This window comes from Ceratotherium simum, chromosome 13, assembly GCF_057802395.1.
Source record: "Ceratotherium simum simum isolate JZ-2026a chromosome 13, ASM5780239v1, whole genome shotgun sequence".
In the NCBI taxonomy this organism is placed as follows: Eukaryota; Metazoa; Chordata; class Mammalia; order Perissodactyla; family Rhinocerotidae; genus Ceratotherium; species Ceratotherium simum.
Genome location: NC_141912.1, coordinates 27,830,529 through 27,855,921, shown reverse-complemented (window position 1 = coordinate 27,855,921; position 25,393 = coordinate 27,830,529). Strand labels below are relative to the sequence as shown.

Here is a 25,393-nt window from a genome sequence, read left to right as displayed (position 1 = left end):
TATATAACTAGAAGTGAAACTCCTAGGTCACACAATATGCATATGTTCAACTTTGGTAGATGGACCAGAGTTTCCCAAAAGCAGTGTTACCAATTTACACTCTCATCAACAGTGTATGAAAATTCCCATTGCTCCATAATACTGGCCAACATTTGGCACTGCGAATCCATTTTTACCAGAGATTTCGGCATCAAGTTTGTGATTCCTTAAGAAATACCTAATGGCCTATTATATTGGCAAAATTCAAAAGCCTGAAAACATACAGCTGGGGAGGCTGTGTGAAAACAGGCACTTTCACACACTGCTGTTGAAAGTGCAAAATGATGCAACCCTTACAAAGACACCTCTCTTTCTCCCTCCTCTCTTCTCTCTCTTCACTGTTCATTGCAGCAGTATTTGTTAAAGCAAAATATTGGAAACAATCCAAATACCCATTCGGAAGATACAGGTTGAAAAAAAATTATGGTTCATCCACACAATGAAGTACTATGCCTCTGTAAAAAGAAAAGAAAAAGCGATATTTCTCTGGACAGATTTAGAATAATTTCCAGGTTATTCTGTTAAATGATACAGCAAGGTGAAAAAGAGTATATATAATATGAAAATTTATAGAGGTAAGGGGGGGTAAATGCTTATTTTTGCAAAAGAAAGAAAGTAGAGAAGGGAAGAGAGGAGGGAAGGAGAGAGGGAGGAAGGACAGGATAAATTAAAAACTAATGAAAATGGGGCATGAGTATATATGAGGTAAAGGGACTAGAGACGGAAGCGAAACTGTGAATATACCTTTTTTATATAATTTTGATTTTGAAGTAAGTGTTTTGCATGTTCAGAAAGGAAATGAAAAGGGATGAAAGGAAAGCAAACCTTGAAATTGAATACAATCAGAAACAAATGATCTTAACTGTATATCAAGTTTGTAACATAACTATACAGAGAAAGAATTCAAATAAGGTATGTATGCAGTACTCTGACCAGACTCCTTTAAGGGATACAATTCAAGAAAAAATAAAGCAAAGAACTTTTGAACTCTATATAGTAGGTGTGTTGCTGGTGATAGTTATTACAATTCTGAAAGTATTTTGTTATTATTGTAAGATAGAAAACATTGAGTAAACATATTGATGCTGTTGGGAACCAGAGTTTTCACTGCGGGAGAAAGGAAAAACACATGTACAATAGTGAAAATGAAAAAAATTCTGTGGAGTTGTATTTGAGTTGGAGATATCCTATAAAATCCTGATCATACATATATTCCAGCTCTTAGGTCCACTGATAGGGCCTAGAAGCAATGTTACATCCCAGTAGCCCTGAGCCTATCTATTGCCCCAAACCCAGATCTTGGCTTCTATATATCATTCTCCAGTAAAAGGAACTATAGCTTCAGGGAACAATGGTGGATTCCAGGTCTAGGGCAGGGAAAGTGTAAAATGAGCCTGGAATACCTTGTTCGAGAAAGTAAAGTGCACAAAAACTGTTTCTTTGCAGGAAATATCAACTAATAAATGTGGCTGAAGGAAAGTGCCTCAATTTCCTCATGTGTTAAATGGGATAACTGTACCATCCCTAACTCACAGTGCTGTGTAAAACAGTATGTTAGTTGTTATTATATTGGCCCCCTGGAAGAGAATATGCCACCTAGCGCCTCCCTAACGCCTAGAGGGGGATTCAGCGAGGAGACCACAGAGGTGTGGAAACCCCCGGGCTTCCTAGAAGGAACGCGGGGAACAGCTGTTATCCTGGAGATCAGCGGGTGTGACGCACTTCCGGCCTTTGTAGTTTGTCTTTGGGCTGAGATTGTCAAGGACTCAGAGGTGGTGCGTTCTGGGCTGGGTGGCCTCTCCTCCCGTGGATGCCCGGTGAGCGTCGGAGTCGGGATGCCGTCGAGGGCCTCCGAAAGGGCCGGTCTGTGTGCTGCGACCCCGGACTGGGTGTGGGGAGGAGGCAACGGGGGCTTCTTGGCCAGAGCTTGGCCGGACAGGTGAGGGGCAGAGGAGGCTGCCCCGGAATCTAGAAGGGCCTTTTAAGTACAAGTCAGCCTCCTTGCCCCACCCCCAACCCCTTCGTCTGTACCTGAGCTCCTCAGCCACTCTGCCCTACTACCGGTGCCCCGCTGAACTCTTCCTCTCCGCATTTTAGGATAAGAATAGAGTCGGATATCAAGGAATGTGTGTATTTTCCGACATGTGTTATTCTCTACTGGAGACATTGTAAACGATGAGCAAGGATAGTTTTATAATATGCCAGAGCCTCAGTCTGATTCACATAGTGTAAAGGCTCTTGTCATCTGTTGGGGTTGGTTTTTTTTGAGTATTTAAATAGCACTTATGTGCCAGCCAGGCACTGTTCAAAGCACTTTCCAGATATTAACTTATTTACTTCTCATTAACTCTATGAGGTAAGCATTGTTATTATGTAACCTCTGCCCTCTCGCCCCTTTTTTTAACATCCAGGAAGAAAATGAGGTTAAGTAACTTGCCCAGGATCATAGAGCTGATAAGGGATGTAGTCAGGGCTCAAATCTAGGCAGTCTGGCCCGAGTCCATTTTCTTAAACCCTTTTCTATGCTGACTCTGTTCTTTTTCTGTATTAGCTGCACAGCCACAACCCAGGAAGTTACTTCTCTCATTTGAATCTGGTCCTTCCCCTTTTGGACCTCAGTAGTCCTGGGCTTCTAGTTAGGATTTAAGATTAGAGAGAAGTATACACCTGAAGGCATGTGTGGCTGAGTGTGTCTGCAAAGCTGATGAAACAGCCAGTTTATTGGTGTGTGCCCATGTTTTTCCCCACCCACTCACGCATTGGTAGTGCTTTGGGCAATAGAAAACATTACAGTCCTGGCCGCAAGGGTAAGTAGCAGCTATTGATTAAGCCAGCTTTGTACTAAAAATTGTACATTATCTCATTAAAATGTGGTTAATTTGCATGTTTATTATATGCCAGGCTTTGTGCAAAACCACTTTCTATGCATTATCTCATTTAATACTCTCAAAAACTTTGCAAGGTACTTGTTCTCATTTCATACATGAGGAGACTGAGGCTCAGAAAAATCAATTAGGTAACTTGCCCAAGATCACATTTCCCACCCAGATCTGCTTATGTTCTCTGCTACCTTGTGCTACTTTCTACTTGTCTCAGATAAATAGCAAAAATATTGGCTCTGTCATGTCTGTGTGTGTGTGTGTATGTGTGTGTGTGTGAGATTGCAGATGCATAGACAATGTCTGAAAGGATACATTCCAATCTTTGACAGTGTCTGTTTCTGAGGAGTGGAACTTGGTGAGGGAATTCTATATTCTTCTGTACTTTTTGGATTTTTTTTAAAAGGAGAGAAGTAACTGCAAGATAGAGTGTGGCTGAGAGTAAAAGTTGGGGCTCATGATATAAGAGCTGGAAGGAGGAAGAGGGTGGACTGGAGTGGATGAGGAAGACTTCACAGGGGACGTGAGATGAGAATCAAGCTGCAGAGATTGGGTAGGGTTTGAATAAGTGCAGAAGGCAACCAAGGACATGGAACAGGAATGAGAAAAGCCTGATTAAAAAGTAGTGAGAAGAAAAGCCTAGGTGGATCTGGCAGTTTTTGCATGTGAAATAGAAGCAAGAGTGGGATCAGACAATGGAAGCTAGAGGTCTGATTGGCTTGAGAGTTTGGGAATTCATCCAATAAGTAGTGGGGAGCCATAGATGGTAACAGCAGGGGTGAGAGTCGGGGGATGTATTATGATAAAGGCACATTTGCATGGTGTGCTGCTTAGTCTTCACCTACATGCATATCCTTGGTAAAGAGCATCCTTCCAAGAGAATGATGGTAGATTTAGGGGTGTTGAGCATGCCGATGCTCTAGGAGAAACCAGCTTTAAAATGCAGATGTATTTCTTTAAGGTGAGAGAGATTATTATGCTAATTATATACCTGGCATATACAATGGGGGAGATTAATAACTATGCTTGTGACCAGGAGAGCAGGATTATAAAAAACTTGGGAAGCCTTTTAGAGACGCTGGGTTCAAAGAAGAACTAAGTTGTGCTGGTGTGAAGACCTGGGTATTCAGGCCACCAGATAAAAGCAAAATCAAGAGAGGGAAAGCAAAAGGGAACCTAGGATATATGGAGAATAGAGGGGAATTGATGTCAGTGAAACTGGGTAAAGATCTGAAATACCACATACCAGAAATGATTTTCTGTGGGCAGAACTCAAAGCTTCAGCTGTTGTGTCTGTGAAAAGAAAAACTTTGACTTGAAACCAAGGTGGGTGGGCATCAAATAGGAAAAAGACATTTTTCAGGGGCCTAGAAGGTTAAGAAAACAAGAGAGCGTGAGTGGTTGTTTAATCCTTTGAACCCATGCTAGGTTAACTGAGTAACGTGAGAGCACATATTCTTAATTTACCTTTTTGATATCTGTACCCCAAAACTTTCTCACCGTAGAATGAACTCAGCAGACCGTAGTTCAAGCCACCATCATTTCTCCCCTAGATTGCCACAGCTTCCCTGCCTGCTTCTACTTTTCCCCATGATCTATTGTCATAGCAGCCAGTTATGATTTTATATGAAATGTGAGTAAAATTTTGTTACCCCCTGCTAAAAACCTCTGATGGCTTCCCACATCTCTTGAGTACAAGGCAGAGCCCTTACGATGGCTTTTCATAATCTCTTCCCACCCTGACTTCATCTCCTGTTACCGTCCCTTTTGCTTTCTCTGTTCCAGCCATGTTGTTCAACTAGCTGTTCTTGAAGGATCCAGGCATGCTCCTGCCTCCAGGCACTCCATGTTCCCTTTGCATGGAATAGTCTTTCTCCAGATAGTCATGTGACTTGCTCCTCAATTCCTTCATGTCTCTGCTCAAATATCACCTTATCAACAAGGCCTTCCCTGACTACCCCACATAAAATAGAAACCTCTCTTCCCCCTTACTCCCTATCTCCTGTACCTTTATTTTTCTCTATAGCACTTATCACCATTTGACATATATTTACTGTCTGTCCCTTATGGCCCCCTTTCTTTATCTTGTCCCCTTCTTCCCCCCACATAGAGGAGAGATAGTGGTATAGTGGTTGAGACTATGAATTCTTTTTTTTTTTTTTTTTTTTGGTGAGGAAGATCAGCTTCGAGCTAACATCTATGCCAATCCTCCTCTTTTTCCTGAGGAAGACTAGCCCTGAGCTAACATCTGTGTCCATCTTCCTCTGCTTTATACGGGACGCCGCCACAGCATGGCCTGACAGGCAGCGCCTCAGTGCACGCCCGGGATCTGAACCCAGGCCGCCAGCAGCGGAGTGCGAGCACTTAACCGCTACGCCACAGGGCCAGCCCGAGACTATGAATTCTGAAGTTAGATTTCCTGGGTTTGAATTGCAGCTTCACCATTTGCTACCTATGAAACCCTGGGCAAATGACTTAAACTCTTTGTATCTCAGTTTTCTCATCTGTAATATGGGGGTAATAATAGTACCTTACTCATAGTTGTTTTGAAGATTAAATGAATTAATGTATGTAAAGCATCTAGAACAGTGTCTGGTATATTAAAAGCACTTTAAATGTCAGTTATTATTAATATTGTTATTAGAATGTAAATTCCATCAGACTAGGGACTTTCTTTCGTTTGTAGCTTGTCCCCAGTGCCTAGAACAGTACCCAAAATATTTGCTGAATGAGTGAGTGGTGTATGAAAAGTTTTGACAGAAAAAGATAATGTGGTGGTCACAGTGGTGGTGAGTCAGTACCAAGAAAACTTGGGGGAAAAACACAAACTCAGGGATCCTGTCTTTTGAGTAAAAACTCTCTCCACTCTTCCTGGGGTGGTCTATAGAAGTCAACTAAGCCCAAGACGTTAGAAATTTGTTAAGAGGATTATGTTTGCAGGTTATCCAGAAGGATGCTATCCCACACCAGTGGTTTTTTTCTCTTTGATAACTATAACCAATAATGGCAATATGAGTTTAATAACTTTTCTTTTAGTTGTAGTGTGATCAGTGTCCACTTGTAATGTAAATACCTTATCCTTAGTTTTTTAAATTTTGCAATGCATGCCAATACCTAAAAACAGTGTAGAGTTATTTTTACAGTGAATTAACAATAATTTTACTTAAAATCAAAACAAAAACATTTTTAAACTATAGGTCATGACCCATATATGGGTCATGAAATCTATGTAATGGGCAGTGACCAGGGTTTGTTTGTTTTTTTATGAAATAGGATTTAAAAAATAATAACATAGGGGCTGGCCCCGTGGCATAGCCGTTAAGTGCTCGCGCTCCACTGCTAGCGGCCCCGGTTTGGATCCCAGGTGTGCACTGATGCACCGCTTGTCAGGCCATGCTGTGGCGGTGTCCCATATAAAGTGGAGGAAAATGGGCATGGATGTTAGCCCAGGGCCAGTCTTCCTCAGCAAAAAAAGAGGAGGATTGGCATGGATGTTAGCTCAGGGCTGATCTTACTCACAAAAAAATAAAAAATAAAAATAATAACATACAGGCCGGCCCGGTGGCATAGTGGTTAAGTTCGCACACTCGGCTTCAGTGGCCTGGGGTTCACAGGCCCAGATCCTGGGCACAGACCTATGCACCGCTTATCAAGCCATGCTGTGGCAGCATCCCATATAAAGTAGAGAAAGATGGGCACAGATGTTAGCCCAGGGCCAATCTTCCTCAGCAAAAAAGAGAAGGATTGGCAACAGATGTTAGCTCAGGGCTAATCTTCCTCAAAAGAAAATATATGTATATCTCATAAGGTAAGGATACACAGTATTTTGTAAAATTATTCAGTTATTTGTGTGTGAGTGGGTGTGTATCTCACACATGCACAAACATTCATATGCACATGTATGTGTGTTCTGGGTCACAATATAAAAAATTTCTTACTCAGAGTCCTGGTCAAAAAAGTTTGAAAGCCTCTGCCCAAAAATGGTGTTTGGAAATCACTAGGTCACATAATTATTTTTCTTTTAGAAAATTGCCCTCATTAATTACTATCCTGGTTAAGATTGTTCATAAGCTTTAAGTGGTCATAAACATTTGTCTCTTTATTAGCACTCATTTTACATACAGTTGCCCACTCTTCATCCTCAAGGAGCTTCAAAGAGAAACACTTTCCAAGAAATTAAGGGCAAAAAAGAGCTCAAACTGTACCCCTGTTTTAAAATATTAGAACTAATATTTCCTTCACTTTAATATCTCTGAGCCAAGACCACTCTAGGTGACTACTTTCTGATTTTGTTTGCCGCAGTGTTTAGATCACTAGGATATTCATTTAATCTTTCAATAAAATTTATAAGAAAAATAACAATGGTGGTAATTTATAATACTTTAGAGTTTACCAAGCTGCCACCTTCTTTGTGCTCTTTATCCATGGTCTTATTTTATCTCTATATCAACCTAGAAAGATAGGCAAGGTTGGTTTTAGGATTCCTATTTTACAGATTGAGTAAACTAAGGCTCAAAATGTGAAGCCCAAGACTATGCAGGGAGTACCTGGAGGATCAGTCGTAAGACCAGATCTTCTCCACTCCAAACATAGATCTCTTTCCTCCACACTTCACCTGACTGGAGGGACTCTGCCTCTCCTCCAAATACATTTCTTTTGCTCCTCATTCTGTCTTTTTATCTTCTTTACTTTCCCTCCCTCCTCTATTTTCTTTCCCTTTTCTCCTTGACTCTTAGTGTCATCTGTGACCACTTGGGCCCAAAGTGCTTGTTTACCTCCATTCAACTAAAAACTTACTCTGAGTCCAGTATCTTGCCATTCAGTTGGAAACCCAGTATATTCAAGCTGATTTATTTGAGTGGATTCATTGGGGATGATCAAATGGTCCCTTCCTTCAATAAAACTTTCAGTGGGTGGGTGGGTTTGTTTTGTTTTTGTTTTCATTCCTATATTATCTGCATAAGTATTTGCGTGGTCCTTATCATTAATCATGCATTCATGTTTCTCATTAGACAAAGTGATTGATTTTGGTATAAATACTCCCAGTGCCTGCCAACAGAAAATATTTTCTCATTTTAATATTTTTTTCTCTGCAAATTATTTTTTAGGTTTTGGGATTTCCAGAAGAACAGATCAAGGGGGAATTATCAAGAATAGATTCTTTTTTTGAATAGTTAAGCCTTAAATGGCCACAGCCTTGGCCCTTCAGACTCCAGAGATGCAAGAGGTACTTATGGCAGTGAAAGTAAAAAAGGAAGAGAGGGACTATGCCTGTGGGCAAGAGTCTGGCCTATCAAGAGATAACAACCCTCATACCAGAGAGATCTTTCGTAGACGCTTCAGGCAGTTCTGCTATCAGGAGACACCTGGGCCCCGAGAGGCTCTTCGAAGACTCCAGGAGCTCTGCCATCAGTGGCTGAGACCAGAGGTGCACACCAAAGAGCAGATCCTGGAGCTGCTGGTGCTGGAGCAGTTCCTGACCATCCTGCCCGAGGAGCTCCAGGCCTGGGTGAGAGAGCACCGCCCAGTGAGTGGAGAGGAGGTGGTAACTGTGCTGGAGAATTTGGAGAGAGAGCTGGATGAACCAGGAGAGCAGGTGGGAAGATGGGAGAACAGGGATTTGTACCTGTATGATCAAGTATGGGGTTTGAGTGCCACAAGAGGAAGAGGAGGAGAAGGAGGATTTCTTTATGCCTGACTTGATCTGTAGGAGGCTCTTAATCTCTCTGCCTTTTTTTTTCTTTGCCAGCTTCTTGGTCCTTCTTTTCCTATCCAATGGCCCTGAGAAAGCCCTTGTAATGTCTTCTCTGATATTTGGTTCCCAACTGTTCTTAATTTCCACCAGGTCCCAGCCCACGATTATGAACAGGAAGAGCTTGTGAAGGAGAAAGCAACTCCAGGAGCAGCCCAGGAGTCATCAAGTGGCCAGCTCCAAACCTCAGAAGAACAGCATCAGTGTAACTTCCAAGACGTGTGCCCGGTTCAGGAGATTGGTGAGGATTAGGATTTCCTCAGGAAGCCTATGTCATTCCCTGAATGTTCATCAATTCAATAATTTTTTTAGTGTCTGCTGTGTGCCAGGCACTGTGCTTGGTACTAGGGATACAGTGATGAGCAAGGTAGACATGGTCCCTTCCCTCAGGAAGTTTACAGTCTGGTGGGAGAGGAGAGGCAGACAGTAAACAAGCAGGTACAATACAGTGCATCTTCTCCCTGAGGTCCAGGCATTCTTGTTTATAGTGGGAAAGTACACAGAAAATGTGGTTACTTATCCCCTTCCACCCACTCTCTTGGCCACTTTTTGTCTTTTATCTTTGGAAATATATATTCCTGTGATCCTTTTATTATTTCAGATAATAAGGCTGGGACTTGGAATGTGGAGTTAGCCTCAAAGAGGGAGCTTTCTGAAAAAATTAAATCTCTTGTGGAAGTACCTGGAAAACTGAATGGTGACATTATTCAGATGCCTGAATGTGACCATGAGGGCAGATTGGAAAGGCAACGGGTAAGCTCTTCGGTGGAGAGACCCTATATCTGTGGTGAATGTGGAAAAAGCTTCACCCAGAATTCCATCCTTATCGAGCACCAGAGAACGCACACAGGCGAGAAGCCCTATGAGTGTGAGGAGTGTGGGCGGGCCTTCAGCCAGCGGTCAGGCCTGTTCCAGCACCAGAGACTCCACACTGGGGAGAAGCGCTACCAGTGCGGCGTTTGTGGTAAAGCCTTCAGCCAGAATGCCGGGCTGTTCCATCACCTCAGGATCCACACTGGGGAAAAACCTTACCAGTGCAATCAGTGCAGTAAGAGCTTTAGTCGACGTTCTGTCCTCATTAAGCATCAGAGAATTCACACTGGAGAAAGACCTTATGAATGTGAAGAATGTGGCAAGAACTTCATTTACCATTGCAACCTCATCCAGCATCGGAAAGTCCACGCTGTGGCTGAATCCAGCTAGCTCCTTGGAACAGGTAGGGCAAAATTTCCTGCCGTCAACCACTAGGCAAAATAGCAATGGTCCTGGTTCTTACTTTGTCCCTGGAAGAAGAAAAATAGTTTAATCCTCTAGTATAGGAAGCTCCAAGGAAAGCCAGTGAAAATGTCCTTATTTTTATGCTGAGAGAAACATAATAATATCTTAAATACATCTGTTGAGTTCTCTGTGGTCAGTGACATCCACGACTTTGCAATACTGAATATTGTTGTGTCGATTTCATCGACATAGTCTCACAGACACCTGTGCAAAAGTTTTGTAGGTATACTTCAGGAAAACTTCATTCTAGTTTTTAAAAACTTTTTTAAAAAGTTTTAGAAAATTGTATGCAGCCTGAATACAAAATAATGTCAAAGGTAGTTCACTGAGTATTTAAAAATTGATTTAAAAATAATTGCAGTAAAATCTGTAATGTAAACTACTTGACTATTTTCCTTTCTCATAAGATACGATAATTTGCTTTTTAACCTACAAAAGGGGGCAGATGAATCCTCCCATAAATGTACAAAAGGCTTCTCCTTATAGAGTTTTAGTAACTCAGCCTTCAGTTAGGAACCAAGGAATGGAAGCAACCAAATGTTACTGGTAGCTCAGAGGCTAGTCATAACAGATATTGCTCATGAATTTTGTGCAAAGACCAAGAAATTTAGCTAAAAATCTGGTATCTCCCTTCAGATCTTTGTTATAAAAATGTAGGCCTCTTTGCATTTTTCCTGTGACATTTCGGTTTTTGCTTTTTTTCTTATTTAACCTTTTGTTAAGGAAAATTTCAAACATACACAAAAGTAGAGAGAAAAGTCTGATCAATCTTCCATGTTGATTGCTTTTATAACCTCCACACTTCTCAGCATTACCTAGTGATTACCACCAAGGTCATAAATACAAAAATTTCTTTCCCTTGACATTGATTGAGTGAATGTTTACCAGGCTTTATTCTAAGCCCAGGAGACAAAGAAATGGAAAATCTATGGTGATGATAATCTGGACTGGAATACCAAATATACAGCAAGTAACTTAAGATTGACAGAAACAGTGTAAGAGACCTCAGAGATCACCCTGCACATTCTTATTTGACACATAGGGCAACAGAGCTCTGGGGAGTAACCGTGTAAGATCATACAGCTAGTTAATAGAGCTGGAACTAGAATCCTGTCTCATTCCTAGTGCAATGGGCTTTCTACTAAGCCACTGGACACATTATATCACTAAATAGAAATTACAAGTATATGCAACTTACAGGATTTATAAGTCATTGAGGTTTGACTTTTTAGATCAACAAACCCTCCCATCTATATGTTTCAGTAAATGCAAAACTCCTCCATTTAATTTACAGTGGAGTTCCAGGAAAGACTCCTCCCACTTCTCCTTCATTTGAGGCATTTTATTTATTTTTGTAGTGCTCATTTATTTTTAACTTTTAAAATTTAATTTACTTAGAGGAACTTTTTAAAGAAGATAATTCAAAACAACATAAAGAAAGATTCCTATCTTTCCTCTTACAGATAGCCATTTTACTAGTTTCTTATGTATCTTTCAGTGTTTCTTTATGTAAATAAAAGAAAATATGACTATATAATCTTAATTCCTCCATTACACAGAAAGATGGCATACTATTTACACTCTTCTACACCTTGCTGTTTTCATGAAACAGTATAATCTTTAGAGATTTCTATATCATAACAGAGTTTCCTCATTCTGTTTACAAGTGGATAATATTTCATTTCTTGGTGCTCCATAGTTTAACGTACTCCTACAGATGAAAAATCACTATTTTAATATGTTATATATTGTGTTTCATTCTTCTCCCCAATTTAGTCCAAGTCAAGCTTGTTCTATTTAAAAGCTAACAACTTCCACATGAGCTAGGAAACAGGGTTTAGGCAAATAGAATTGCACATAATTCTTCTATAGAGAAATGGAAAAGTGAAGGGTGTTGTTTTTCAGTTTCATGTATTTGGTTCTATTATATATTCTTAGACCTAATGTTTCAAACTATTTGTGTCACTACTGTGGCTAATTGTAGGTATTATCAACAATCTTAAATTTCCTCAAGAGTATATTTTATTGTGTCTTGAGGTTATTTCCGAGAGAAATACATATGGATTTTAGAGTGATGTTAAAGAAAATGTAGTAGACAAATTTGAAATAAAATCAACTCTCAAGTAAATATATATTCCATATAGTTATATAATATATATACTGTCATAATCTGAGTTCATAAGTATCTTACATGCCTCTCCATATGCTTAAGCAGCATGTTTGGATAATTCCATTATATCAGCTCTTAAAAGATTTAAAATATGAACAGATCAGGATTTTAAAGGATGTATTTCTAACGGACTGAGTTTTTATACCTGCAATTGAAGGTTGGATGTTTGTTTTGTGCTTATTTTTTTTTACAGCGTCTCAAAAATTCTCATTTTTCTCAACAACTGATAAAACATAAAGATATAAAAGGCATTATATGTATTGTAGAGACAGATGTACCATTAGAATGTAATGATGGTTAACATGATTAAAATGACTGACAGTTCACCAAACTAACTTTTCTTGTTTTCTGATACTAATTGTGCTAATTCTTTTATCTAGGATGCACATTGCTCATTAGTTGAAAAATAATAGTTGACGACTTATAGACAATGGCATGTAGACCTTTGCTGCTTCTGTGATTATTCTAGTCTTCCCAGCCAGAAATCCTTAGCTGTCTCTCTTTCACATTTCTAACTTTCTCTCACTCCTCTCTTCTCTTTTTCCACCTTGGCTCCTTTATTCAACCCATGAAGTCTCTGGCCTTGATCTCCTTTCAGGTGTTCCTAGACAAGTCCTTATCCCCTTGAAGAGTCCAATCTGAAAGAGCAGAATAGTCAGTGTTTTATGGTTGAGCAAGGTGTAAGAAATATTGATTCAAATCCAATTAAATAACCTTATTGGTTGTTGAGGATAGTCCAGCACCCCTTTTAGCACCGTTAGGAGAGTGGACACTGTACATCAAGAAATGGCTCAGCATCTTGCAACCAAAACCTGCCTAGAGCTGTAGATAGAGCCTTGAAGACACTCTTTCACTGTAATTTGATTTGAAGGTCAGGACTCCAGGAGAATCAAGTCTCTGTCCATATTTTGTATTTGGAAATGACTCGTATTTTCTATATCTGACAATACTTGCCCTTTAAAAAGTAATTATAATTTACAGTGGAAAATTGTTTTATATTTTTCCAATAAGACAAAAATTATCTCTGAGGTGATTTTAATATAAAAGTATATGTAAAGTCAAAATTATTATAAAATATGAAATATTTTCTGTGGAGGAATTTTGAAATATAAAATATATACCAGTATACATGTGTCATTGGTTAAATGTTGAGTTGGTAATTGAGAGAAAAGTAGATTTTCTGCAGAGGGAGATGGAGGATAGAGGAAAGTGTTCTAGGCAGAGAGAACAGAGTGAGGCAAGGCCCATCTAAAATATACTCAAGAGCCAGGAGTTTTCCAGTTTGGCTGGATCATGGAGTTCCTAGGAGTGGAAGGTGGTAGGTGGGCGTCGGATTGAGAGGGCCGTGAACACTCTCTTAATGAGTTTAGTCTTTGTTTGGTAATCAGTGTGAAATCAGTGAAAGTATTTTGTTATGCTATAGGAGCTTTTTAACGTAGAATCAGACAGTATTAGCTTTAAAAAGAGATTTTGGAGTTTAGCCCATTTTATACCTTCACGAGAAAAGTGAAGCCCAAATGGTTAAGCATTTGTAGTGATCTTTCTATTGTTTAATCACATTAAAAATTTTAAAACCAAAAGTATGAGCAAAAATCATTGTGAATTATATGTAGTTTCATAGACACTTAGACTTGGAGCCCTGAGACACGTACCAGGCATCTACATACAATGACAACAAAATGGGATGGAAGAACAAAATGTGAGAACATAAAAAAGAATCAGACAGAAGGTAAAATTAGATGCTAGAGCTCTGGATTAGTCCAACAAATGGTGACCAAAGAGAGGGAAAAATAAAAAGATAGGTGCAGAAATAGTGTTACCAAGAAATGTGCTTCATCTTCTAATACTTATTAGAAATCTGTCTCTCAGTTGGTCCGACTGTCTTAGGTACAGATGTCTTAAGCAGTGAAAATAATCTCACTACTCTTTAGTCCTAACTTGTTTTAGTACTTTCCATAAAAAGGAGAATAGGGAGAAAATCACTGTCTATAAATCACTGTGTGACTTTTTTTTTTAGGTCTCTTGGGACCCACACCTAGTTTTCCATGCCAACTGCCTCAGCTTATGATGAAACCACTGTTTCACAATGTATACCTCTGTCAGAATCACCTGGGCTGTTTGTCTGAAGCACAGTTTCCTGGGCCCCAGACTAACTGAATCAGTTTCTGAGGGCAGGGCCTGGGAATCTGTATTTTAGCTAACATATTAGTGGTTCTCAGACTATAGGTAACTATATAATTTATTCCCCAATCTGGGACACTTTTGAGACTGAAACGGAGTGCTGTTAGTAATTACACCCAGACAATAGGGATAAATCAGGATGTATGGTCTCCCTACTCATGACTCTTCCAGCTGAGGGGATAGAAGATGAGACAGAGAATCAGAAAGAATACAGTGTTCTCTCATGAAAGCTAGGCAGAACATACATGAAGGAGGCTGTTGGAGATTTAGGTGTAGGCACCTAGACCAAGGTAGCCACCACCTGCCTGGTTTATAATAATCCCCATTAACAGATCTATCAAGTAAGAAAGGGTGGGACATCTACAAAAAACAAAACCAACAAAGAGACACCCCCCCCCAAAAAAAAAACCCAATGTTAAAATATCTAGTTACCTAAGATGAACCTATTGCAAGAATGGTTTACCAGACAAGATGGAGGACGTCTTGGAAACTCAGGAGCATTTCAGTGGTATAAGGACCGATGGAGTTGTATAGGGTGTTCGGCCTTAACTTGTAGAGGAAAAGTGGAAAGATAGGGCACTGGGTCAGAAGCTTGTAGGGATAAGGCAGAGGGTGAGCCATTTTAAGCAAGTACCTAGGATGCATGGGGGCCAGACATTGTGCCAAATAGTTTCATTAATTATTACATTTAATGCACACAATTCATTGGCTGTGGAGCCAGAGCCCTCTTACCACCACAAGGTACCAAAGATTGCTACAACTGACCCTGCCTCCGTATTCCACTGTTGCCTCAAGATCGTTCAGAGTCGGGTGGTGTGTGTGTTGGGGTGACCTCCCATCACTACCACTGCTGTCTCTCAGCTTTCTGCTAATTCAGCACAGTTAGGGATCTATAAACCCCAAACTTGCTAGTAGTTAGGTTACTCAGAGGGACCTGAGTTGTTTAAACAAAGATTTAAAACAGGGGAGAGCAAGCCAACACCTGCCCCTCTTGTTGCTGCTCTCCTCAGGTGGGTGTAGATCACTGTTGCTTACCCTGGGGCCAGAGTGAAGGTAACTGGACAGTCGGTATCTTAAGGGACGCTACGGGACAGGGGCCCTGAGGGCTGGGGCCTCGCAGGACGAGGGAACGTAGGGCTCCGCAGGATCCAGTAAGAGCGGCCAGGTGTCCTCAGCGGGGTAGAGAGAGATTAGCTCAGACTGAGGGGCTGCTGGACACCAGAGATTACGAGCTCTGGTGGACCTGCCTGCCTAAGCTGTTCGATGGAAGCCTCTCACCACTCGAAGGCTGGTCAGGTGGTGGGCGCAGACCAACCACTGAGATGACGGGTCCGCCAAGTGTCCTAGAGAGGCGGCTGAGGAGCCGGCCTAGACGCGGTCGAGCTTGTGACGTATTTCCGGTCTCTGGTGCGAGCTGTGGCGCAAGTCTTCTCTTACCCTCAGTACCCCTTATATACATACTGAGTGGGTGTGGGTGGGAAGCTGGCTGGCTGGCTGGCTGTCTGGCTGTCTGGCTGGCTGGCTGGCTGGCTGGCTGTCTTTCCGCAGGCAGTATGCTCTATACCTCCGCAGAAATTTCGCGACTTGGAGGTGTTTCCCCCTTTTCGCAGGCCTGCCTCGGATTTCTCTCTCTTACATAGATCCCTCAGGATCCGATTCCCTTTTCCGTGTCGGCGCTTCCGGACGTTTTGGAGATGCAGGGAACTGGACACAAGTGTTATACAGAGCTGGGTCTGTGCGGACCATTCGCTTCTCAGATGGGGACACAGATTTACCGGGGTCCGTCAGCGGACGGATCCTTAAGGCTAAAAGGTGATTTTTTTACACCTTTCCTGAGTTCTACGGCCGTTTTACCTGAGCAGTTTTTCAGTTTTTAGTTAAAATCCCCTATAATAATGGTCATGATATTGCATACTTGTTCTATAAAGGCTTAGTACTTTTAAAAAGTGCTTTACCATCAAGTGATCCTCACGTTTTTGCAAAACAAAGGGAAGTGCTGCGTGAATTTCTATGGCTAGGAAAACTGATTCAGAAGTTAGCACATTCATCAAGCAAACATTTATTGAGTGCCAAATATGTGCCAGGCTCTCTCATAAAAATGTGAATAAACCAGATAAAAAAGGCATTCTCTATCTTAGAGTGTCATGAGAAAGATCGATAAACAATTACCATATAATGTGATAAGTGCCTTGAGGAAAATAACGTCATACATAGAAGGGCCTTTGAGGTGGGGAGTGGAGAGTTAAAGATAACCTCCCTGAGTTGGCAATAGCAGAGCTGCGTTTGTCAACTAACAGAAATTGGTTAGCAAAGAGGAAATGGACCTTGGGGGATAGGTACAGTATGTGACATTTTGGAAAACTACAAGTAGATGAAGGTAGGTGTAGTGGAGCTGGGGCAAAGAGGAAAAGTAGTTAGTAATTGGGATATGGCAAGGAATTTAGACTTTATAGGGCAAGTGTGCTTCCTCATCTTTTTAATGTAATGGCTCAAAGACAAAATGTGTGTATGCTGCTTTGCAGAAGAGACCAGGCCAAGGGCTTTGGCTATCCCAGATCTGCCTAGCCACTTCAGGAGCTGAGGAGATCAATATTCTGGGACTGCTGTAAGTCATTTGAGGCACCCAGTGAACTGTGGCATTGCACAGAAGACAGGAAGGTATACTCTACAGAGCAGAGAGTCTCTGTCTGGATTTAAGCAGGGGAGTAACATAATCTTACTAGCCTTCTAGAAGTATTCAAAAAGCACTGTGGTGAATGAATTGGAAGGGGGCAAGACTGGAAGCAAGAGAGACAAGAGACTTGTAGTTGTCAAAGAAAGAACCAATACTGTAAGCTGGTGAAAGTAAGGCTGTGGCTATGGAAATGAAGAGGGGATGGAATGGAACTATGTTAAAAGGGTAGATTTAACTAGACTTGATGACTAATTAGATGGATGAAAGGAAGAAAGATATAAAAAAAAAAAAAAGTGCTGAGTGCAATGCCTGGCACATACTAAGTACTACATAAGTGTTTTTTGTTGTTTAATAAATGTAGTCAGGGATAATTAGGCAAGCTTTGGATTGGGTGATTAGGTGAATGTGGTACCATTTTATTTATTTTTTTTTTTTTTATTTTTTTTTTTTTAAAGATTTTATTTATTCATTTTTTTCCCCCCAAAGCCCCAGTAGATAGTTGTATGTCATAGGTTCACATCCTTCTAGTTGCAGTACGTGGGACTCGGCCTCGGGTTGAACGGAGAAGTGGTGCCTTGGGGCGTGCCCGGGATCCGAACCCGGGCCGCCAGCATCAGCGTGCGCGCACTTAACCACTAAGCCACGGAGCCGGCCCCTGTGGTACCATTTTAAAAGAAATGGGTAATATTGGTTGGAAGAGGCATTGGTTATGAGGGGGAAATGATGAGTTAATTTTCGGTGGTGTTGAGTAGAAGATGATCGTAAGACATATAAGTGGAAGGGTCTAATATACCATTGGATTATAATGGTCTGGAGCTCCAAAGCAAGATTGAGATAAGAGATAAGGAAGATGGGGATCAGATTTAGGAGTTCTCAGGTGACAACTGATGCTATAGAATGGATGAGATTGCCGAGAATCAATGTGGAATGAGAAGGCTGAATCTCAAGTTAGGGTAACCAGACCATTTCTTGGCAGGCAGAAGAAGAACCATCAAGTAGATGTAAGAAGGAGCCATTAGAGACATTTATTTATTTTTCAGTTAGTTAGTTAGTTAGTATGTGTATGTGAGGAAGATCAGCCCCAAGCTAACATCCAATGCCAATCCTCCTCTTTTTGCTGAGGAAGATTGGCCCTGGGCTAACATCCGTGCCCATCTTCCTCTGCTTTATATGGAACGCCACCACAGCATGGCTTGACAAGTGGTGCATCGATGCTCACTGGGGATCCGAACTTGCGAACCCTCAGGCGGCAGCAGCGGAGTGCGCGCACTTAACCCGCTAGGCCACAAGGCCAGCCCCGAGACATATATTTATTTGGTCTAAGCACTTTTCAAAAACTGACTCATGGAAAAACAGCCAGAGGAGTGTAGTGTTCGTTAGAAGACAGGGAGTGCTTAGCAGTGTTAGGTGCTGTAGGGGCATCTGGTAAGAAAAGGACTGAATAATACGCACTGGGTTTGTGCACCAAGGGGGCTTGGGTTAGTTGACTTGGGACCCATGACTCAAATGTGGGACTCCTCGACTACCATGCACACTATTCTTTTCTAACACCAAAAACGCCTTTGAAAGCATCTAGTGCAAATCTTGGCATAGAGAGGTTGATTTATAAATGTTAATTGACTAAATCTCTGACATGCAATATAAGCAGGCAAAGCTGTTTGCATTGTTTTTCTTCATTATCTGAATATTTCACGTTATCTGAGTATTTCACTGAAGTTTGTAGATCTAAAAGCTAATAGTCTTCTAAAGCTTTAATCCCAAAGTAACTGAATTGTCATTTAGTTAATTTTATGCCATTATTCTTATGCCATTTTTTGCTTGTTTTATCTTTTACAGAGTTTCTTTACCTTCAGATCATTGCCTTGATCACAGCCATTCGCTCCAAGTAAATGTGTTCTTAGTTTGGAGTTGATCTCTGTGAACAACAATGGGTTATGCCTTGGCACCAGCGTGAAGCATTCCTACTGCTGCGGTGAGCCAATTTTCTGAGCTGTTTCACACAGGAATGGATTCAGCCCAGTGCTTTTGGGCTGCAGAAGAACAGAAGGAATGTCAAATAGTTAAAGAATTTAGCCTGCATAGAACTGGGTCTTCTGGCCAGGAGTTCTTCAGACAAAGCTAGGAGGATTCTTTTGGGCCTCAAGAGTCCAGCTCCAGTCTCTTTGCCATCAGTGGCTGAGACCAGAGATAGACAGCAAGGAACACATCTTGGATCTGCTGGTATTGGAGCAGTTCCTGACCATCCTGCCCAGAGCTCCAGGCTTGAGTGCAGGAGCAGCCCAGAGTATAGGAGGGAAGCTGTTACTGTACTGGAGGCCCTTGGAGAGGAAGCTGGAGAATCCAAAAGGAAAGGTGAGATAAGGAAGAAATGATCTATTATCATAAAGCAGGTATTATCTTCAGAGAGAGAGAAGAGAGTTGAGATCTTCTCTCAAGTGCAATGAAAGGAAAATGGCTAATGTGTGTTGGAGAGTTATGTTCCCCTGTGTATTTTCCTCTCTGTCCTTTTATCCCCTGTCCTTGCAGATTAAGGGAAACTGCTTTCTGCCCTCCTGTCCTGTGTTCCACATTAATATTGGGATCTTAAGCTTAGAACCCTCAGCAAATATTACCCTGGTTAAACTGTATCTAATTGTCCCCAGGTCGTAGCCCTCCTACAGGGACAGGAAGTGCCCCAAGGGCAAATAGTTTATCTGGCAGCAGCAGAGGACTCACCTGGGGTCCAGCTCCAGCCAGTAAAGGGTCAGCTCAACTCTGAATCTTGGAAGCTTTCTCTGGAGAAGGTGAGGAGGAAATTCCACTAGGTTTTCGAAAAGATAGGAAATGCGGGTGTTTTTTTGCGTTTTCCAAGTGAACCTCATCACTAAAATCTTTGCTTACTTTTTACTTGATCTCTGATGCCTGTTCCACTTTTAACCTATTCCTTTAAGCATATTGTTTTAACCTCGATTATGATTCTTTTCTTCCTTTACTTCTTTGCATTAAAATTGTTGAAAAATTCTGCTATTTCATATCACATGGTTTCTCCATTCTAACTTAATACTGCCAACTTCCCTGACCCAGACCTCTTATCCCAAAGGCAGGAGAACATTTTTCTACATTGAAGCCAATAGAAAACTACTCAAGGTTACATACAATAGAGAAATTTTAAAATGTACATTTTTAAAAAATGAGTGTGGGAAACAAAACTTTATTTAGTAAGTGTGTGGTTATTGGAAAAGCACACATTCATACCCAAATGTAATTATACTATACATATCAAATGCCACTATTTTTATATTTAATATTACATTATGGACATCTTTCCAAGAGAATTACGTGTAATACATACATATCGCTGACATACATTTCACTGTATGAGTATCAAATTATTTTTTAACTAGCCCTAGAGGGCTTTTAAATTGATTCTTTTTTTTTTTTTAAATACTACCAACTAAAATACATAAACTCTTTTTTCTTTACTTTTTATTATGAAAAAATATAATCCCATATAAAAATAGAATTGTATAGTGAATCTCAATGAACCTGTCACCTAGCTTCAACATTGTCAAATCATGGCCAGTCTTTTTTTTTTTTTTTTTTTAATAATTTTATTTATTTATTTATTTTTCCCCCCAAAGCCCCAGTAGATAGTTATATGTCACAGCTGTACATCCTTCTAGTCGCTGTATGTGGGACGTGGCTTCAGCATGGCCGGAGAAGCGGTGCCTCCGTGCGCGCCTGGGATCCAAACCTGGGCCGCCAGCAGCAGAGCGCGGGCACTTAACCGCTAAGCCACGGGGCCGGCCCCATGGCCAGTCTTATTCATAATCCTACTCATTTCCCATATTATTTTTTCCATATAATTTTTGTGTGTGTGTGTTTGAGGAAGACTGGCTCTGAGCTAACATCCATTGCCAATCCTCCTCTTGTTGCTGAGGAAGATTGAGCGTGGGCTAACATCCGTGCCCATCTTCCTCTACTTTATATTGGACGCCGCCACAGCATGGCTTGACGAGTGGTGCGTCAGTATGCGCCTGGGGTCTGAACCTGCGAACCCTGGGGCGCCAAAGCAGAGCGCGCGCACTTAATGGCTGCGCCACCGGGCTGGCCCCTCCATATAATTTTCAACTACATCTCAGGTATCATATTCTTTCAGATGTAAATATTTCATTATATAGCTCTAAAAGATGACTTCTTAGAGGCATAACTAAAAGACATGAATTTTTTTAACATAACCATAATGCTGTTATCACACCTAAAAAAATTAACAATAATTTCTTAATATCAAATTTCCAATTGTCTTAAAGATGTCATAAACTTTTTTGTTTGTTTTGGTTTTTAGCTTATTTGAGTTGAAACCCCAAGAAGAAAACACACTGCAATTGGTTGATATGTCTCTTAAGTTTCTTTAAATATGTAGGTCCCCATTCCTTCTTTTCTCCCTCCTTACAACTCACTTATTAAAGAAATCAGGTTGTTTGTCTTATGGAGTTTCTCACCCTCTGGGTTTTGCTGCTTGCATCTTGTGCTGTAGTTAACATCTTCTGTTGTCCTCTCTGTTTTCTATAAATTGTAGTAAATCTAGAGGCTTGACCAAAATCAAATTTAAGGGTTTTGGGCAAGACAAGTTTAATTTGGCAAGGTGGTGTTCTGTTAGGAGCCTATAATGTCTGGTTGTCTCTTTTTCTGTGATGTTACTAGCTTTTGATCCTCAATACCTACATCTAGTAATCCATTAGAGGATCCCAAAATGATGATATTATGTCATTCTTTCTTCACTTAATTAAAGCTGGAATATTTATATAAAGAGATATTTCCTCTGATTTCTTATTTGGTTACCCAATGGTTTGTATAGGAAAGACGAGACAATCACTTAACTCCCTCCCTACCATGTTTTTTTTTTTTTTAAATCAGTTTCAGAACAATGAATTAGTTTGCTGTCATCCTCTACAACAGTGGCTAGTGTTATTATTAGTAATAATATCATTAAGAATTCATGGATTTAAACATATTTGATATTTTTCAATCCATTATATTGACTGTCCTTTTGAAGCTCCTTTGTCTCATCTTTGGGCAGTAGGAGCCTCTTCAGTTTGACTCCTGAATTTATGACATGAACCTAGTCAGCTTTAATAGCTTTCTTGCTCTCTGGTATGACAAGATGTATGAGGCCCATCTTATAATTTTACTTCCCTGCTCCTAGAATTAGTCATTTTTCCAAGGACCCTTGATTCTGTTTAATGGGAAATAGTATTTCAAACCCCAAAATAGGGTACTATGAGTGCTCATTGCTTAGTTGGACATTGTTCCTTTTCAGTGCTCAGAGCTAGGAAAATATTTAAGATAAAATATGTATTATGGGTTCACACCGATAGTTCCAATTTAAATTCAGTAGCTCAGGGTCTTAATCTACCTTTCATCTGTATCTCCTTTAGGAGAATTCTCAAAGACACCAGGAATGATAGAATATCAAATACTCATTTGCTTTATCCCACAATATATATACAATAGCCTTAGAATAAAAATATTAGCATTACCATCAACAAATATGATTACTATAAACAGCATAACGGTAGCATGTGTGTGTTTTCCCGTTCATTTTTTTCCTTAAGGTATATCTCCTTGGGGATGTACAAAAAAATTACTATATTAAGGACATTTGAAATAATTCCTCTTTTTTGTGGTTATGCCATTGTTGGTTATGCCACCAACAGGGACACATTTAAGTTCAGTTTTTTTCATTTCTTCTTCTTCAATATTTAGAGATTACTTTTTTATTTTATTTTATTTAAAATGTTTCATTTTTTTAATTATGTAAAATGTAAAATTTTAAATGTGAAATCTACAAAGTAAGATATTTTCAGTTATATACCTGTTCCCTCCTTCTATTCTCTCTCTTCCCCATAGGTAACCTTTTCTTGCTCTCTACTTTTATGGTTTATCCTTTTATTATTTATTCTTTTAATATAAGCAGATGTGTACATACACACACGACTCTGTTTTTAAAATGATAGCACTCTATAAAAAGTCATAAATTTAATGCACATCTATCTTATGTGAAACATTTTGTTCTGTTATCTTTCTTCCAGCGTGTAGTTCCAATAAGTGCTTATTTAATGAGCATGTAATCAAGTAAGGTATGTGTGAAGGAGTGAATTAATTATGCTGAAATTTTTAATCTCTTCTTTCAGAAGATTTGATCAAAATGGGAACGAGAAGGTGCTTCCAAGTAGAAGAAAGCTGAAGAAATAACAGGGAAACACTGTCAGATTTGATGGCAGTATTTCTTAGAACTTTGATTATGGAGAAGTCCAGAAATACCAGAGAAGACTAGAAAGCTATCCAGAAATGACCAAACGGAGAGATAGTATAAGTGTGATGAATGTGGAATGAATTTCATTCAGAACTCTGTCCTTATTCATCATCAGATATCCACACTGGTGAGAAACCCTATGAATATGATAACTGTGGAAAAGCTTTTACATGATTATTATATGTGGAACACATGCCCAGTGTTGCCACGTCTTCCAAACCTTATTCGTATATATATGAACTCTCCCTACTTTTAGTCTTTTGCTCCCCCCCCCCTTTTTTTTAAAAAAACTTTAGGACAACTTGACTTGCCCATGGGCTATCAGTTTATCAACTCTACTTTTAAAAATGCATATTTTATCCAGAAGACTGTTGTAATTATTAACAATGATTTTGGAAGTATAAAGATGAGTGCCATGATACTTTTGTATGCTCATGGGCTCTTAGTGCCTTTGGGCCTAGAGATTACCAACTGCTGATACAGACTGCTCAACAGAGTTGTTAAAATGACTTGCTTACCAGCTTATCTCTGCCTCAGTGCCTCCTCCCAGCAGAGATCTGCCTGCTCTTAGGTAGCCACTTTCCCTCACTGCAAGAATGAAGGAGTTAGCTTCCCTGGTGTAAGGACCACTTGAAGGAAGCACTAAGCTTCTCATGCTCTGTCTTTTAAGTCCCATAAGCATGTAAGCCTGGGGCTATAATGGGAAAAAAATATTTTCCTTTTCGCTAAGTTCAACTCAGGCCAGTGAGGTATTTGAAATACCAGCCAGGACATGATAAAGGGTAACAAGACTTATCATTGGTCTGCACTACTGAGTGCTTTATATGTATTTCACTTAATCTTTACAGTGAATCTATGAGGTAGATCCAGTCATTCCCATTTTATAGATGAGAAAACGAGAGGTTAAATGACCTGCATAGCAAGTGATGAATTGCAATTCAAACCAAAACAGTGTGACTCTGAAGCCTGCACTCTTGTTTCTAGTTCTGTAGCCTAGGTTCAGGAGGAGGCAAGTAAGTTGTTTAATGATAACTGCGAGAATTCATTGTGTGGCCAATTTTTTTAAATTTATTTTTTAACTAAACAATGTTATGGTTAACAAAGTTATATTTAATTTTGTCAGGAAAAGCATTTGTTCAGCACCTATTTTATGCTAGGTACTTTTAAAATGGTACTTCCTATAAGGAGTTCATAATCCAATAATTATTTATCCATGCATACATATGTATGTGAAAACTCAATTTTGGAGTGATTTTTTTCTGTTTTCCTTGCTTCCAGCCACATATAAAGCTCTAAAGAGCAACTTTTAATGATGACAATTGCCAATTTCTTGGATTTTTGAGAGCATAAAAGCCTGATTGAAAGCACTATTTTCAGTTTCTATCCTAAACTTGGAAATCTGAATAATTCATTTTGGTAGGCAGAATAATGGTCCCCAAAGATATCCTCATCTTAATCCCCAGAACCTGTGAATATGTTACCTTCTATGGTAAAAGGGACTTGGCAGAAGTGATTAAATTAAGGATCTTGAGGTGGGAAGATTATTCTGGATTATCCAGGTGGGTTCACTGTAATCACAAGGTTCCTATAGGAGGCAGGCAGGAGGGCCAGTCTGAAGATGTGACAACGGAAGAAGAGGTCAGAGAGATGTCATTCCTGGAAGGGGGTCATGAGCCAAGGAATGCAGGAAGCCTCTAGAAGCTGGGAAAGGCAAGAAAGCATTCTCTCTTATAGCCTCCAGAAAGGACCACAGCCCTGAGCCAGCTCTGATGGACTAGTGGTTCAAGTTTGGCGTTCTCACCACTTCGGCGGCCCAGGTTCATTTCCCAGACGTGGAACCATACCACCAGCCTGTCAGTTGCCATGCTGTGGTGGCAGCTCACATAGAAGAACCAGAAGGACTTACAACTTGGATGTACAACCATGCACTGGGGCCTTGGGGAGGGAAAAAAAGAAGATTGGCAACAGATGGTAGCTCAGGGCAAATCCTGCCCTACCAAAAAAAAAAAAAAAAAGGACAACAGCCCTGATGCCCTGAGGACATCTTGATTTTAGCCCTGTAAGACGACCTATTTTTGGACTTCTGACTCCAGAACTGTAAGGTAATAAATTTGTGTTGCTTTAA

General features: G+C 40.3%; 1 protein-coding gene across 11 annotated transcripts; it reads left to right on the top strand.

The window, feature by feature from the left end:
- Positions 1-1,796: 1,796 nt before the first annotated feature.
- ZSCAN23 (zinc finger and SCAN domain containing 23) lies at positions 1,797-25,393 on the top strand. Of its 11 annotated transcripts, XR_015554040.1 has the most exons (8): positions 1,805-2,395; positions 8,027-8,514; positions 8,764-8,911; positions 9,272-9,886; positions 15,910-16,111; positions 18,810-19,325; positions 19,616-19,756; positions 23,147-25,393. XR_015554040.1 is itself a non-coding variant. In XM_087438203.1 (4 exons), exons 2-4 carry the CDS (start codon positions 8,104-8,106, stop codon positions 9,871-9,873), a joined length of 1,161 nt encoding a protein of 386 aa, XP_087294329.1. In that variant the 5' UTR covers positions 1,805-2,395; positions 8,027-8,103; the 3' UTR covers positions 9,874-13,244. The 11 variants fall into 11 exon arrangements, 1 of the variants encoding a protein (XP_087294329.1); XR_015554037.1 differs by lacking the exon at positions 19,616-19,756 and having other exon boundaries at positions 1,797-1,856; XR_015554041.1 differs by lacking the exon at positions 19,616-19,756 and having other exon boundaries at positions 1,797-1,902.

What these genes read in the sequence shown, in the direction of transcription:
- ZSCAN23 (XM_087438203.1), top strand. Translation starts at nt 8,104, where the DNA reads ATGGCCACAGCCTTGGCCCTTCAGACTCCAGAGATGCAAGAGGTACTT. An exon ending in TGGATGAACCAGGAGAGCAG is followed by an intron (nt 8,515 to 8,763) that starts GTGGGAAGATGG and finishes AATTTCCACCAG; the next exon opens with GTCCCAGCCCACGATTATGA. An exon ending in GTGCCCGGTTCAGGAGATTG is followed by an intron (nt 8,912 to 9,271) that starts GTGAGGATTAGG and finishes TTATTATTTCAG; the next exon opens with ATAATAAGGCTGGGACTTGG.